Source organism: Dermacentor silvarum, chromosome 4 (assembly GCF_013339745.2).
Source record: "Dermacentor silvarum isolate Dsil-2018 chromosome 4, BIME_Dsil_1.4, whole genome shotgun sequence".
In the NCBI taxonomy this organism is placed as follows: domain Eukaryota; kingdom Metazoa; phylum Arthropoda; class Arachnida; order Ixodida; family Ixodidae; genus Dermacentor; species Dermacentor silvarum.
In genome coordinates this window covers 48285865-48303058 of record NC_051157.2, presented here as the reverse complement: position 1 = coordinate 48303058, position 17194 = coordinate 48285865, and the positions used below count along the sequence as shown (strand labels likewise).

General features: G+C 44.8%; 1 protein-coding gene across 3 annotated transcripts in view; it reads left to right on the top strand.

Moving 5' to 3' along the window:
* LOC119449971 (glutamate receptor 1) overlaps positions 1-17194 on the top strand; it is a 193426-nt gene that overhangs the window by 156943 nt on the left and 19289 nt on the right. For all 3 annotated transcript variants that reach the window (XM_037713291.2, XM_037713290.2, XM_037713292.2), the window contains 4 exons: positions 764-979; positions 7099-7454; positions 10599-10797; positions 14553-14797. In XM_037713291.2, coding sequence (XP_037569219.1) covers positions 764-979; positions 7099-7454; positions 10599-10797; positions 14553-14797 — 1016 coding nt within the window. The remainder of the gene's footprint in view (positions 1-763; positions 980-7098; positions 7455-10598; positions 10798-14552; positions 14798-17194) is intronic.

Here is a 17194-nt window from a genome sequence, read left to right as displayed (position 1 = left end):
GCACTGACGGCTCGCAAGATGGAAACAATCATTTAGCAGTGAGTTCTCGCGGTTTTCCTCAGTAATCCTCCCGATTACTTGATGTACCTTTGTATCTTGGAATAATGTTACCAGTGCATGCCTTAGTGCAGCAAAAAAGAGCTCGCGGGACAGTAACAATACAGTGACAATGTGATGTGACCGTTTCAGCTTCATACTCAGGTCGAAGGCAGTGCTGGTTCAGGCGTTTAAATGGGCGCATAATAAAAACACTGCACTAAGATGGATGATCGATTTTCATTCAGAATGCAAGGAATGATTGCAATAATAAAATAGCCGTACAATATGCACGTCCTTTAAATTTGATTGTAAACATAGTCGCTGCGGTGGTCAAAGTCTCGAATATATTCAGATCACAAGATGAAGCCTGCAGATTGCATTTCTCCAAATAAGCGGTATTATTTCCTGACTTATAAACCATAAGAAAAAAGCATCAACAAAAACAGGAAAAAAATATCAGTACCTGAGACGTTCCAATTTTGCCTGACACCTTTTGTCCAATTGTCTGATTATGGCAAGGTCCCTCAGAAAGCATGTCTTAGAACGAATTTACTTTCACACTTGTCGAATCAGAAAAAAAGAAGCTTATTCAGCCACCAGATCATTTAATCATATGGATGAAAAATTAGCGCGCTTTTACTTTGTGGAATCAGACAAGCCCATTTTCGCGAGTGCGAATTATTAGAACCTAGAAGCTCACCCTGGCTTTTTTTTTTATCCGTAGGAGGAGCCATACCTGATGTTCAAGAAGCCCGAACCAGGGCAAGTTTTAGTCGGGAACGATCAGTTTGAAGGATACTGCAAAGACCTGGCCGACCTAATAGCCGACCAAGTCAAAGTCAACTACATCCTGAAGCTTGTCAACGACTCCAAGTACGGGGGTCGCGATGTCAACTCTCCTGCCGGATGGAATGGGATGGTCGGCGAGCTTATCCGCCAGGTAAGAAGTTCGTGGGACAAAGTTCACATGGATGCACAAACAAACAGACAAGCAAACAAACAAACAAACAAAAATAAGCTGTGCCACATGTGTGCTAAATGCCACAAACACTTCAACCTAAACTTTATGGTCCCCTGCAACAGTGTACTCAGACAAACTGCTCTCCCTATTAAATGCCACTGTATATCAGCTCGAATTAATCCTGCCTGATAATGTGAAGAACGTGTTAAGCCACATAACAGGAATATATTCAATGACCTCATATGATCGCGAATGTTTTGCACGTAATCTAAAATAGTCACACTGCATTACTGGATCTGCGCGATATGTACCGAAGTTGCGTAGAATAGGCGAATGTACAAGTGGCTTAGGACACCACGCCTCCCTGGAGAAAGGCGCACGCACGTCCTATAGACCTTTTCACAAACCGACGTTTGAGCAGCGCCATTGGCCGACACGAGCGACGTCTAGCGTCGCCGCCATTTTGGACTGTGCGCCTTGCGAGAGCAGGCCGGCCGCACTTTGGTTGTGTGATCTTCGCCGCGCATTATTTCGATTGTTTTCTTCCGCTTCGCTTGTCTTGTGCCGCTTGACTTGTTACATGTTTCACGTGCTCGCGTGAGCGCTCAGTGTAGTGTGCCATGGCAACAGCAAGCCCAGCCAGTGGATGTGGTGTTTCTTCGTTGGTAGCGGCGGCAGCCGCGTCTGCTTCGTCGAGACCTGGCGGGCTAATCAGCGGTATCTTTCATTGTTATTGCTGGGCACACGTAACCGTATCGTCGATTGAATCTGATCACCATTACGTTTCGCGATTGAGGGTTGCCTCATTTAGCGAAAGCAGGCGCGTACGTAGCTGTTGGGCAATGCTTATAGAACCAGGCGCCGGCGGCCCGACGAAGCGTGTCAGTGGTTGATATATAGATATGCGGTGGTTACTCCATACGCTTCCGACGCAACTGAACAGCTCAATCATGCAAAATTTATTGGATCTGGTGCGGTGCAGGGTGCTTATAACCAAATGTCAAAGCATAAAGCGTGGCGATCGAGCAGCGCGGTACCTGCAGCGAACCGACGGGCGGCAGTGATCACAGATGCCAGCGCGACTGATACAGCCCAGGTGCTAGATTTTTATTTTTATTATTTATTTATTTATAGATCCTGTCAATCCCAATAGGGATTATAACAGGACTTGTTATAAAGATATATTTGTTTACCTATTTTTTACGTTTGTTTACCAGGAATGGCTTTTCTTTCGAATGTATGAATTTGGAACAAGCTTCGCTCACGGTGAACCTTAACGTAGATCGTGCGCGAAGTTTGTATTGAAGATATCGCGTACGGCAAGAATTGTTCGTGTGTGCTATCTCTGAAGTGAAATAAGCCAATAATATTGCAGCGTTAGGGCCAGCTCTGCTCTTTCTCTTGTTTCCCTTACACCGTTTCACTGTGCTATGTTCATAATAAAGTAATGTCGAGTCTTAACAATTGTCGAATAAATACATATGCATCTGACAGTAAACCACTACTGACCGTGAGTGAAAAGCGCTTAGTGGTCAGCGAAGCAGTCTCTGCACGCACGTAAGTATTTCACTTGATCGACTGTGCGAATTTTTTTTTTTCGTTACTGTTATTCTTGCAAGCATGATGCTATTGTCTGCGTACTCATGCGAATACCGTTTTTTTTACGTTCTTACTTGCGCGGGCTCATTTAGCGCGTTTCTACGCCACGCACAGTTAGCGCATTACGGTTCCCGAACACTAACACTGGCGCGAGGCCACACTGATGAGGTTGAGACGTTCGTTTTTGCATTCTCTTGCTGCCCAAGCACATAGACAATGCACAAAGATGGGTGAGCTCGATGCAGCACCACACTTTTGAAGTTAATTACCTTTTGGGCAGGGCCGCGTAGGGTGCGTGTGAATGCAGAGACAATGTTTTGGTGGACACAGGGCCTGCATACATCTTTCCATAGGACACGATTTTTCCAGATCGTTGCGAAGTGTATTTACCGATTAGTTCTCTCGCAGAGTGCTCCAATTTGTCTTATACCGGTGTCACATGGCCACTTTTGATAGCGATCGAGACCGATCTGGATCGGAATGTTCGACCGCGATTGGCTCCCTTCCGCAGATTGAGCAAAGAAGCCAATCGCGACCAAGAAATGCGACCCATATCGGGCTCGATCACGATCAAAAATGCGCCGTGTGACCCCCGTATTAGGCACTGGAATGAAGTCGTGTTTGAAAGAATAACAAATGTAGCCTCTGCCACTACATACGTGAAAATATTGCATCGAAGAGCTGACAATTCTCGCAACCTGTTGGGAAATGTGCCAAAAAGAGTTTACCAAAATGCGTTATTTTACTGATGTGTGCATTGGTTCATATTAGACTGAAATGCCAAGTCCTCAGGTGATGCAGGAAACCGGCGAAGCGTGAACATACCACATCGCGGCAGTGGTCTCGCGGAGTGCTGTGTTGTGGACACACTTAGTCCACAAAATCGTTATTTTCCGCTGGTTGTTTGTCCACCCATAAACTGCACAGTGCTGGCCTGTAGCCTTTTGATGATATATGCCATTATTTACGAGCGTAAGTCATTCGTGACAAAAATAAATGGAAACATCGAAGCAAAGCTACCACTCCGCAATGCAAGCGCAAAGCAAGCTCACAGTCCAGACCGAACAGGCAACACTGACACATACTCTCCACGCCAGACCGTCGGGAGCGCCCTCGTGAAAACGTCTATATATCCCCGTGTCCTCTGTAATAATAATATTTATATGTATCATACGCACAAAAGCAAGAAAGAAGGTGGACACGGAAATATTTGCTATCTTCTAGTCAACTGCATATAAGCTTTATTAATAAGGCCCGACGTATTTAGCTATCGTGTGCAAATGTACACATGTTAGTTAGGTAGCTACCTACTAAAACTTAACCTGTAACGTAAAGAACGTGAGCCTTAAGTTCCTTGCGGCCATTAGCGTACCATCTAGACGTCGTTCTCATCGACTCGTTAATTAGCTTCTCCAAAGAAAGCAGTCCTATTAGCAGCAAAGCGTTAGACCGCTCGTCGAGTGCCTTAATCACAGACGCAATTTGTTCTACAGTCTCAGTACATACGTTTTTCAAGCCTAAATAAAGAATATTAAAAGCCAAGGGAATTAGTTATTGGCGGCAAATGTTTTCTTGCAGCAATTTTTCATTAGGAAGATCCATAGCCTTTCTGGTGCTGGAAAAATGCACAAACTGTCGGTACCTCTCGCAAACTGGATTCACAAAAGATTTAAAGCGAGATCTTTCAATGGAAATGAATAATTATCGTAATTACATACACTATCAAAAATTATCATCAATACATTAACTCTCAAAGGCGCTCACTGAGAACTAAACTGTCTGTTTAAAATGGCCATCTATTTTAGTTCGTCGTCATGCGCTTAAATGAAGTTCTGCTCACTTCTCGCCATTTCGGGGGATACAAAAATATCACCGGTATAACGTAAAGAAGAAATTTGTATCTCAATGTTTCAGAAGAGTATAATATACATTTCAATAAAAGAATACATGTTTCTGCATCTGTATGGTTGATAACTATGTAATGGTAACTACCCGGGTGCTTTCTGGTTCTATTAAATTCTTAACACGCATGTTTTGCAGGAATATTTAGCGTAAATTAAGGCCTAATAGAGAGGTATCTGCTTCTCCATTGCGGATATACTCCATTGCGGATATACAACAGCTTTATGTCACGGGTAGAAAACATTGGTGGACTCATACGACATTGCAGAAGCACAACCCTATATATCCAGCGATGCTCTTAAGTTAGCGTTTCAGAACTTCCCCAATAATTTAACGCAAGTCTAAAGGCGCAGAGAGTTAGAAGCGCGGTGTAAAAAAGGAAGGTGATCCGACGGCGGCGCGAGGCGCGGCCACTTAGTGTGACTCTACGCACGCCGCAGCCGCAAGGGGCAGCACCTGTTCTGGGGGCCACTTTGTCGCTCGGTTTGCTGGCGCTTTTATGGGCACGCGCGGCAGAAGTGCTTTATTTCGATGAATATATGTCGTTCGCCTGCTTAAAATGACTCTACTTGGTTGTAGGAACGTCCCTTCATATTTCTTCCGACATTCCCATTGACTCCGACGCGGCGAGCAGCGGTAAGCGCAGCGCGCCGTCTGCTCGAGCAGACGACGCGTCTTTCTCGAGTTTGAAATGACGGTATTTTGACTGTAAGTGGCATGAAACCTTCTACCTGCTCAGGATTTGGCATCTAAATAACTAAAATTGCATATCTTTGGGTATTAGGTGTTTAAATGCCGACGGAGGTCGTAAATTATCCACTGTTGTGCCGCTTCTCCAAGGCCTCCTAAACACGTGCTGCCCCTAGCGGCGGCGCTCACTTCCGGTCACACGAAGTGGCCGCTCTCTCGCCCCAGCGCGGGCGCGCCGTCGGAACACCTATCTTCTTACACCGTGGTTAGAAGTATACGTATGCAATGTATCTGTTTGAAAATTTTACACGTTCTTTTACACCGAAAGGTTAAAAATTTTTCGCTACTCCTAACTTCGCTGAACTTCGTAGTTCGACGTTGGCTCTACTAACTGCTCCCCGACTTTGAGAGCTTGCCTAAATGTTTTACAAGCATAGTTTACAACTTTTTCAATGGTCTACCGGATACGCTCAGCTGTTCTTTCACGATATGCGTTTTCGATTCTCTGCAAGCCCCGAGGCGAACAGAAATTAGTACACTTCTGGCACTGTTTGTGGGTCTATCATACGCAAAGAGAGTTAAGTCCAGCTGGCACGTTTTCTGAAGTCCATACACCAACCGTATGAGGTTTAAACCTGACGCATCCAGTATCTTCCGTTCGAATCTCCCATAAACCTCTAAGTGGGCCTGGATATGCCCTTGCTGAGGCTAGCATAAGTTCCCACAGCGTACTTAGATTGTCGCCATGCCGTGTTACTTTCCCATGCACCCTCCTTGTCGATTCAAACGTTGCCTCTAATTATCAGACTAACGAAGTTTGGTTGTTTAAATAGATGCACATTTGCAACTTATGCGGCTGTGTTTGCACATAAAAGTATTCGTTTAGCTATACGCTTTTGAGTGATTCGAGTATAAAGTGATTGTATCACAGATTTGCTAGAAAACAGTCACGTAGAGGCAGTCAGTTTACATGTGAATTGGTAATAGGGTGTGTTTTTATGCCGATATTGTGGATTATTGTAAATCTGTTTTAAGCTGCACAATTCATAACCAGTCTTCATTTTAGGTTATCTGTATCGTTCTGCTACTGATCAGGACGTCGTCGGATGAAATATTGCGACGGCCGCACTTTAATGAGGCCAGTTTAGGTGCACGTTTAAAGTCATAGTGCTCCCATCACGCTGTTGTAATGACGCGTGTAATGAACCTAGCTGGTCAGAATAAATCTGGTAGTCCTAAGAGCACTCACAGCTAACTTGGACACTGCGGAGCTCACAGATGGTAACTTCAATCAAGCATTTAGCTTGGACACGGGCTAGTTGTTTCTTTAGGCTATACGAGAAGTGCTGTAGATATATTTTTCTACAGTTTCTCTTAAAATGCCAATTGCTGCCCCAGGTGGGCTAGCGAACTGCTAAATACAGGAAGGAATAATTTCATGCATTACCATTGTTCATTCATGGTACAGTATAGCCGGTTCAAACGAATTGTTGGGCTGGTTAGTTGGTCCTGTTATGGCTGCAAACGGCGGTAGAGAACCCGAAGGACAAGTAAGGAGACCAAGGCGATAACAAGGCTCCTTATGCTCGTCTCAGTCTCCTTACTCGTCGTTGGTGTTCTCTGGCACCGTTTGCAGCCATTACAATATAGCGTTGTGGATAAAGCCAGAGACATGCTGTATATTTTGCGAACAGAACAAGTCATTCAGTCAAGACAGAAAGGGCTATATGAGTTGCCAGTTGCACAGGTGTGTTCCCTCCAAGGTTTTGTCGTTTGTGTCAGGGTGGTCGTGCGGCAAACTGATACAATGCTTTCACCTCGCCGAACTTTACGTCGGCCTTGGTGGCAGAACAACCAGACCGCGCTTAACCACGCTTATGCTGTTGTTCAATGCGGTTCCGTTGCAGGAGGCGGACATTGCTATCGCACCCCTGACTATCACGTCAGCCCGGGAGCGGGTGATCGACTTCACCAAGCCCTTCATGTCGTTGGGAATCAGCATCATGATCAAGAAGCCCATGAAAATGAAGCCCGGAGTGTTCTCCTTCATGAACCCGCTGTCGCGAGAGATCTGGATGTGCATCATATTCGCCTACGTGGGCGTCTCGGTGGTGCTCTTCCTCGTCAGCCGGTTCTCGCCACACGAGTGGCGCTACGAGGAGACGTTCGTGGGGCCCTCGGTGTCCAACGACTTCTCGCTCTACAACAGTCTCTGGTTCTCCCTGGGAGCCTTCATGCAACAGGGGTGCGACATCTGCCCCAGGTAGGAGACCCGGGGAGCCCGCTTGCACTCACGGCACCGTTTGCAAACCGTATCGTGTGCTGCTGCCACCTTACACGTAGTGGTGTAAAGTGTGTAACCGTTGCTCGAGGATCGAGGAGAAGCCACTGTGAAGATATGGATTCCAGAGACAATCGCGGCTCTCGAGGCGCAACAATGAAAGAAAATGCAGAACAGCCGTAGTTTAATGTCTATTCCGATGAAAACTAGCCTAGCTCTGCACGCAGGTGAACCATGTAGCGCGCCGCGCCAGCTGCTGCGCTTCCTCTGCGGCCCCCCCGATTGCGAGCCACAACAGGAGTAAATGCAACTAGCGCTCAGAACAATGCATACAAGTGTAGAACCTTCACTCACAGTTAAAGTTCTCATGCATGAGGAGTATTGCTACACTGCTGAGATATCATGGGTGATGTTTAAAATAAAGAAATACTACATTTAGGGAGAAAAGGCATGCCCAGTCCTTTGGACAACAAGGCGTTATTGCGCTTTCGTTGAGGAACGACGACACCTCGTCTTTGCACAACCGCCGATAAGCAAACGTGGGTCAACTAGGCTAAACAAAACACGCCACAAGCATGGCTGTAAGACTAGAAACCAGTCACCTCCGTGCTGCGCTCTGTGTGGCTAATATTATGTGCCTGCTGGATCGTGCACCAACGCTCCGAGCTAGTTCAGGCCCCAGTGCTCTGAGCAAATAGTTCTTAGCTGACGAGCTTTAAGACAAATTGTCCGTGTACTGCAGGTACACCTGAAGTCTAGCAGAATGACACTAGGCTCCACTTCCGAGCGACTCTTGGTAATATACAATGTTTCAGAGGAACAAGACATTAAGTAGCTAGGATGCAGCACACGACATGGCTTGCAAAGGAGCCGACTTGCAGGGGAGCCAGAGTGCACCCCGTTCCGGGCAGCTCCCTTCAACTCTCAGTGTGGGCACCGTTTCCACCACTCGGCCCGTTTCTGTTTTTTGATGTTTTGTTTTTGTTCCGTTGCCTGTCCCGCTCGAACGACGCACGCACCACAGAAAGCATGTGCACACATGTACACAAGTGCACTATGGTCACGTGACCACGTGTCGCTCGCTGCAAGGAACGAAAAAGCCTGAAACTCGCGAGAATTCCGCTAAAAATGATGGAAACTTCACCGCGTGTGAGACAATTTCTGTCACCAAGAACGTCAGTGTCCGTGCCCCATGCTACACTCACATCATATTCATTCTGCACTTCTTAGACAAGCTAGCATCACTACTGTAGCCGACGTCGTTGTCTTTTTGCATGTGTGCGAGAATATAACTCACCAGCGAGATGTGGCATTTTTTGAAGTCTTCCAGAGTATGTTTGTCGAGTGTTGCAGCCTCGGAGTGACAGAGCGCTATTTATTAACTATCCTCCATTCGTTCCAACGGTTGAGTATTTGCACATAATGTTTGCCATTACTCTATAATTTATTCTCAATTTTTTTCTTAGATTCTCTCGCTTTGCACTTAGTCGAATGTTATTGAAAAGTAGTGGTACTTCAACCTGATGCTATTTCTTGTCCGTTAGTGTACTTAGTGGCAAAAGTGGCGCGCGCCTGCAATATAAGTGCGTTCAAGCACTGCATGAAAGTTACATAAGAAAGTTGACGTATTCAAAAACAACACGCAATTCGTCTTCGGGTCCTGACAAGGCTTGTGCAAATTAATCTGTAGGCGGTAACTGATATTGCTTACGTATGAGTCATATTATCATGCATTCATAATATTTTTATTTCGTATTCTCTACACCTGCATTCATATACACCTGTGCTATGTGCAAGAAGTGATAAAAACCGCAATAAATAAACACCGATTTAAAACTGAAAGATGAACATGCGTCAGTAATGGCATGCTTCGAATGAGGAAGGAAGTGCATATTCTTTCTAAGGTCAATCTTCCAATCCTTGTTTCTAAGGTTTCTCACTGTCTTGTCGCCAACGCTCTCCTTTGAAACATTGTCGCCGGGAGTACGCCCGTAACAAGAAATTTATTGGTTCCATTTATAGCCAGCGTCTTAGAGGGCAAAGGCCCGCTGTATACGATCTCTAGTTGATCACCCAGGGAGCGTTGCCAGTCGCGTGATCCTGTCGCGTCGCTACCCTCCTATTTTCTCTGCTCTTCTCCGGCGGCGAGTAATCCTCTTACATCTTATATCAGTTGCCGCACAGCATTTGTGCTTTTCGCCCATGCCTGGTGTTAAGTTGATGGAAACCTTACCCACACTGACGACGGGCAGATGTCGTAACCTTATCGGTGGATGGCGCCCAGGACTGCGGGGCCCGGAGACGAATTGGCCCTGACGGGCAAATAACCCTAGAGCGAGGCGTTGTGTTGCCGTTCAGGGTCGTTCGAGATAAGCCTCTTTTTCTACTCACTTGCATTCTTTTTTGCTGTAGCTTGTTAGCTGTATATGAACTCACATCAAAAGCAGCTATATACCTTGTTCTTACAAGCTCTCTTTACCGACATCTTCTTTTCTTCTTCTTCTTCACTTCTATTTCTAGACCGGGATGTTACGTGTGTCCATATCTATGCATGTAAATAGCAAGTACGAATACTAAGCGGAAGCATCACACCTTTGTTCGTGGATTGGCTGTTCGCACATTATACTGTGAAGTTTACGTGAATGACAGAATACAAGGATCTATTTATGCTCTCATGGTTTGCTTTGTTTAAAAAACTGCGCTTGTTGTAACATTGGCCTTAGTAGAGAAGGGCCCCTTCAGAAACCCTGCAGTGTAGTTCATTATTTTTACGTAGAAGCCCATGATAAATTCAGGTGTCAAAGTTTCTTGGCTAAGAGTTCATAATTAGGATTACAGTTGTCAGAAGTACAGATAAAAAGCACAAATTTGCCTTGACCGGATCGGCTGTTGTATATTCATATGATTTACCGTAGAAGCACGCCGAATACCCATAAATTATACTAACCTTGAAAGCCTGTATGTTAGTTTCAGGTAAGCAGATAATCCTCATCAACTGTAAGCCTTTTCCACTACCTGACCACAGCAATCTCGGCAATGCCTTACTTCGGTTCTTAAGTTCTGCCACTCAGTGCGGATGCCTCGTTCTAAAACAGCCCGCCCTGAAGTCTGGGCCTTTCCTTCCAGATCGGTGGCCGGTCGCATCGTTGGCAGTGTGTGGTGGTTCTTCACGCTCATCATCATATCGAGCTACACTGCCAACCTGGCCGCCTTCTTGACCGTCGAGAGAATGGTCACGCCCATCAATTCCGCCGACGACCTTGCCAAGCAAACGGAGGTCGAGTACGGCACGCTATCCTTCTCTTCTACTCAAGAGTTCTTCCGGGTAAGTCAATGTATGACAGAAAGCCGAGATATCTTATGATACTTTATCAGGGAATGAAGTCTGAGCTCCAAATCCAACAAATTCTTCAGTGAGAGCAGCTCAGTTTCTGTTTAGGTAGTACATGCTTCTTGTCAAAATAGTTGTCCATCGGATGTGCATCAGTAAGTTTATTTTCTTTTATTATATTAATTTTGAATTACTTTTCTTCACTATTGGAGCCTTATCCAATATAAAAGTGAAATAATATAGCAGCAAGCAAATGCCTCCAAACGCTCCTCCTGATGCCCGAGAAAAATATCATTCTGCCTAAAGGAGAAGCTTGATATATTATTTTTCCTAATTGCACAAGCTCTGGCGAATTTCAGCAAAGTTTGTGGTAAGTATATAATCCTGCATGAGGTGCCCTCTGTGTCTAAAAACTATCGGTAATAAAAAATCACCGCCCAAGCACTCCGTACAGATGGTTAATCAGCGTAGCTGAAACGTGCGGCCCCGGAGTTTATCACTGGGTTAATCCCGACGGTTCATTAAAGTATTTCTCAATTATTGGTTACATCATTGGGTTTCTTAATAAGGTTGCACGCACGTTCGGCTGCGACGGAGAGAACGACGTCACTGACGGTATGCCCGCCGTCCGCCGTTGTCGCATTGCTGCTTGCGATTCTTCAAAATTAATTTGCTTCAAAATTAAATCTGTTCGTCTCGTAAGACAATGAATGGTTCATACCCCCTATGCAATGGCTCATACCCCCGTAAACGCGGACCTCCCTATTACGATGACACAAGAGAAGTGAAATTCTACGCTGGTCTGATGAGCGGCAACGGAGCCAGCGTTGGAAGAAGACGACGCTCGAGCCATTGCTGATGATGATAGTTTCTGCGCACATCGGACGGACGGATTTTAGTTTCGCCTAGCCATATACAGCGTTGCTGTAAAAAAGCAGGAATTACCTTTTAATATGAGTGACACTTGTGATAATATTTAGGACCTATTCGGACTGGTAATCAGAAATGTGTATGATACATAATTAATCGATTATACGTCACAGTTAAAAAGTAATATAACTAAGCTCACCACACCTTGAACAAGGTGCACACATCACCCACGTCATGGTATCTAGCATGAAAGGAGAACGAACACAAAGCACCATCGTAGAACAATGGTAAGCTAAGCAAGTTGATATGATTCCATCGTAGAGAACTGGCGCACGAACCTAGACCGAGAGTGTCTTGTCGTGTATCATGTGTCGTGTCTTTTGTCTCTTAATCTGTGTTGTGCGTGCTCTGGTTTCCTACGATGCAACATACTAATTGACCACAATAAGCACTCTAAGGCGAAGTCTACTGAAATCGTTTCGATACATATTATTTGATGTCATACACATTTTGTCATCTCAAACAAATACAGAAATCTTACGCAAGTGTGAGCTGCAGAAGCACATAACTGAAAGATGGCTTTGTTAGCACGCAATTCTGCTGTGAATGCCTGCTTAGCCTCAATTTAATTCGGCGAAGTATTCATTTTTAACCGTACTTTGTGCATTATCTGTCAACCTTGCCTTGCTTACTGCTGCGCGCTCTCGTTGTATATAAGCGCAGTATAACCACATTTGTTCACTTTCTATAGACAGAAAAGGTCAGTCTGGAAAAAGTAGTGTTAGCGCCAGTTGTTTTTTCCATTCCTGCGCCGACTGTGGCAAGATTTTCGAGTTTTGAAAAGGCTAGCCCGGTATCTTTGTCATTGCAAACAGCATGGAACTTCGTGTGCTTTTACGCGTCAGAAACGCAACTCCTTCAATGTCGAACCAAAATGATAGGAGCTATTTGCGTTAGTCAGCGCGTCAACAAACTATTCGTTTATTCTTGAAACAATGTTGTTGATCTCTGTAAGGAGTTGCAGGAACTTGGATTATACCACGAGAGAAAATAAAGTAAGATATGAAAGGCGGACAGGTTAATCAGAGTGGCTGTCCAGTTGGCTACTGTGCACCGGGGTAAGGGGAAAAGTTGAAAATATGAGGGAAAAGATATGCAGATCCAACTTAGCGTTGGAATACAAATGACGCGAAGCACATGTCACAAGCACAGCCTCACCACATGGACCTGTCAGCTGTCCGCGTCCCGAGGACAAAGGCAACGTACGATGCTCGTTGATGAGGAAAGAATGTTGATTAAAGGTGAATTTCCAAAGAAGTGCGACGTTTAAGGCTTCATACCCCGAGTATCCCTTTGACACATCCATTCTGGGGAACCGGCCAGGAATGAGCCCAGGACCAGAGGCACATACCTAGTTGCACATACCCAATGTGCAACTCATCCACTAGGCCAAATTGTCTATTCGGGCACATACACGGCGGGCCAAGTTGTCTATGTGTATATATATCCACAAATATATACAGTGAGAAAACGAAGACGAACGCCAAATCCAGAGGAAGAGGTGAAGAAAGCTTCCCTTTCAATGAAGAGAAGATATGAAGAGAATCTCTCAACGGATGCTCAAGAAAGGCAACTGACAAAGATTGCAGCGTTTAATTCAGTATCGATGATTTTAAAAGCTACACTACTGTTTTTACGTCAACTCCGTAGGATGCCGGCTGGGACCAGGGTTCCAACAGTTCTGTTTTCCGCAAGGGGATGGCTGTGAAGCTTGCTGAGGGTAGTGCAGAGAGCGTTTCTTTGTAGATTGAAACGTGAACAACTACACAGGATGTGCGCAATAGCCTATTTGCCGCCATAAACTTGAAATTAGGGACTTCCAGTCATTCCGACGAGGAAGGAGTAGGCGTTTGTGAGTGGCACTTCAAGTCACAGACGATTATTGTATTATGTAAAATATAGCACTCAATTAGTGAACATTAGATTGTTCTCAAACGATGACATAGCACGATCCTATTGTGCTTCTGTTGAAAATGGCGTACACTTCCATTACATTTGCCTCCCCTAACAAAAATACAATCTGGCTGTCCTTGGGCTCTCTATATGAATCATATTAGCTGAGTTTATGTACCCATATATTTTCACTTGTAAGAATAAACAGTTAATATTGCTTATGAGGTGTTGATCAGCTTGCTGTCGTATATAAATATTATATCAAGGATGTCTGTCATCGATGAACTATGATGGTACAATAAATTTATGCCCTGCGCATTTTTTCGCTTTGTCGACAAATGTTGGTGAGCGCGCTATGCTTGGTAAGACAAATTCTTTTTAGGTCGCAGCGCAGCGTACTAAGGACAGCTGTTATGTCATTAAATGAATGAAATCCATCTCTTTAGTGTACTTTTTCGCCTACTGTCTCGACATAAGTATTGATGAGTAAGAAGTATAACGCTAAGCTTCAAAGAGCTTTCTTATTATTTTACTCTTGTGGTACTCTAGGCCAATCTGGGATCGGTAAATGAGAGCTCTGTTTCCGTACATCTAATACCTACAGCACTTTTTTTTATATTCACCTACACCAACATTTGCTTTCTACCGTTGCTTCAAACGGATTGAAACTCCTGCTCCATGTTGTAGCTATAGACGCATCAGGCGCTCATGTAGGCGTCTCTTTTTTTTTCTATGTCTATTCCCTCTTTCCTTTATCCCCGGTGTAGGGTAGCAAACCAGACGCTCGCGTGGTTGACCTCCCTGCTCTTTCCTCTCCTTGCTCTCTCTCTCTCTCTTTACATGTGGTGGTGTTACGTGCGCGCTTGGCAGAGGGTGGTAATCTGTGACACGGTTGCCCCATTAACGCGTGCTTCGCTTCATTTCAGCGCTCCAAAATCGCCGTCTACGCGCGAATGTGGGAGTTCATGAACACCCGCAAGCACGTCTTCACGTCTACGTACGAAGAAGGCATTCGGCGCGTGCGCGAGTCCAAGGGCAAGTATGCCTTCCTCATGGAGTCCACCAAGAACGACTACATCAACGAGAGACATCCCTGCGACACCATGAAGGTGGGCAGGAACCTCGACGCCAAGGGATATGGCGTCGCAACGCCGCTTGGCTCTAATCTGAGGTACGGAGACCATTCTCATGTCATCGCTTCTTTCTCGATGGCATAAAGTTTTGTTAGAATGCAAATTGTCCGAAAGCCGCCAAGTACATACGAACATGAGACACAGCAAGGTAAAAGAATCGCTTCTGACCCTGTAGCCTCCTCAGCCGTTGTGTGTTTGCGGTACAATTACATCACAATCATTCGTGAAGTGCCCAGCAGACCACGACTCTAGAATTCGAGGTTATTTTTCAATAGGAAATCAGAGAATAAGAAGCTAGAGAGCAAGACAAAAAGGTTAATTTATAAATGAAGAGAAGGTTTAATACACAATGGGTTGCCACAGATCATTTACCACAAAGAGCCGATTATTTTATTGCCATCCTCTCAGGAATGTGGTAAAGGAGAACAGAAAAGAGTTCAATAAAAATGATCACCCCAGAAAACACCCCCTCCCCCCTGCAGCATAGGGGCCCTGCAGCACCTTTTGAGCACAATAATGACTCTGCCTAGCGTGATAATACTCTCATTAACCGATTTGCTGACTATTACTCCTGTACTCACAGTAGATGACCATCAGTGTTCTCAGAGAACCGTCTGCTGCTTCCCTCAACTTCCAGAAATCCACGCTACTTTTCATATACATTCTATCAAACCTTTAAACAATGTAGTGATTGACTGATTATCTTTGTACACAGCTGATGGATGCCTTTTGCTGAAGCCAAAGCGGAGAAACCTCGCCATGAGGATGCTGGTCCAAGACCACTTCCTTTGTATCTGGCCGATAGTCTGCTATCCAGGTCTAAATAAGCAAATCAATGAATAGTTAAATAAATCTAGTAGGGTGATGACGTCACCTGGTGGCGGAGAACGATTCTACTGCGCCAATAGTGCGGCCTTCAAGGTTCGGCGGCGTTAAATTAAAATTTATTCGGTTCGGGGCTTTCACGTGCCAAAAGGCGCGTAAAACCTCAGAACAAAGGCACGTATTATGAGGCACGCCGTAGTGAGGGACTCCGGAATAATTTTGACGACCGGGGGTTCTCTGACGCACCCCTAAATCTAAATACACGAGCGTTTGTGCAGGTCGCTCCCATTGAAATGCGGCCACCACGGCCAGGGATCAAACCCGCGACATCTAGGGCACAGAAACGCAACCCTATACTGCCACTGCGCTATCGCGGAAGGCGATTTGGGGGCGTGTTGGAGGATCGCGCGCAAGACCTCGAAATCGTGCAGACAAAACGTCGGTGCGATTATTGCCGCACAATTCTGTTATTATGCAACACATTTATGTGAATATATATATATATATATATATATATATATATATATATATATATATATGGAGGTGTTTCTTCATGCCAGGCAAATTCGACAACTTAGTGAAAAGCTGTTGCAAGCGTTCTTTTGGAAGTCGCACGAATGGTACGACCTCGGCGCTGCCAACCGCTAAGTATTTATGAATCGCTACATTTTCTTCGGGTATAAACTGTTCGGCAAAGATTATTACCTCAAATCAGCAAAGATATCATCAATCAGAAAAGACAGCTTTCAAGTGGAAAAGGGAAAGAACATGACGATATGACTTCAGAAATTAACAAATTCAGCCACTTTCAAACACTAACTCAGGCACTTGAGATGAATGGACTAGCTATCCGTTTTTTCTATTCGTGTTCAGGTTACTGCAGTTGCACGTCGTCTGTACTGCTACGAGCGAAATTTCAAAAAAAAATTGTTTGCCTTCTCATGAGTCACGCAACTTGATGCGGCTTTCATTGAGGAATCACATGTTTTTTGCTGCCAGAGCAATGACAGTTCACTCCTTATGTAATGATGCGAAAAGGCTCGATCATATATCCAGATAATCATCAAAGTCCATCCACTGCAGGTTTCACAGGGCGTACTCCATTGCTTGCACTATCGAGTCCGTGAAGTGCGAAATCGTGCGGCTAAAGAGACAGCAACAAGCAACCGTCTCAAGGACAAATTCTGGGATAAAAACGGCTTGCATCAGTCATTGAGTAGGTTAATAATAGATGGTCAGTGTTACGGCTTCCCAAGATGAACGATCGATCAGCTATTTATAGAGAAATTAACCATGCGCTGTGCTTGTGTCAGAAGATACTTCTGCACCACAGTACCGTTATGACGGAGCAAAATAATGTAAACGACCTCATAGAACTATACAAGAGAGTTACAGGCAACAACTAAGAACAATCATCTGCATTCTACCGCAAGCTTGATTTACTGCAGACATAAATGAAGTAAAATATGTACACAGAGAAAAGATAGGAATTAAAATTTTAAAACACATGCAAAGGATTTGCGGTGTCATCACCATCTAAGTCAACTTCTGAGATTAACCATACATGAGCAGGAAATCACGCATATGTGATAATTTCTAGCTTAAGCTAA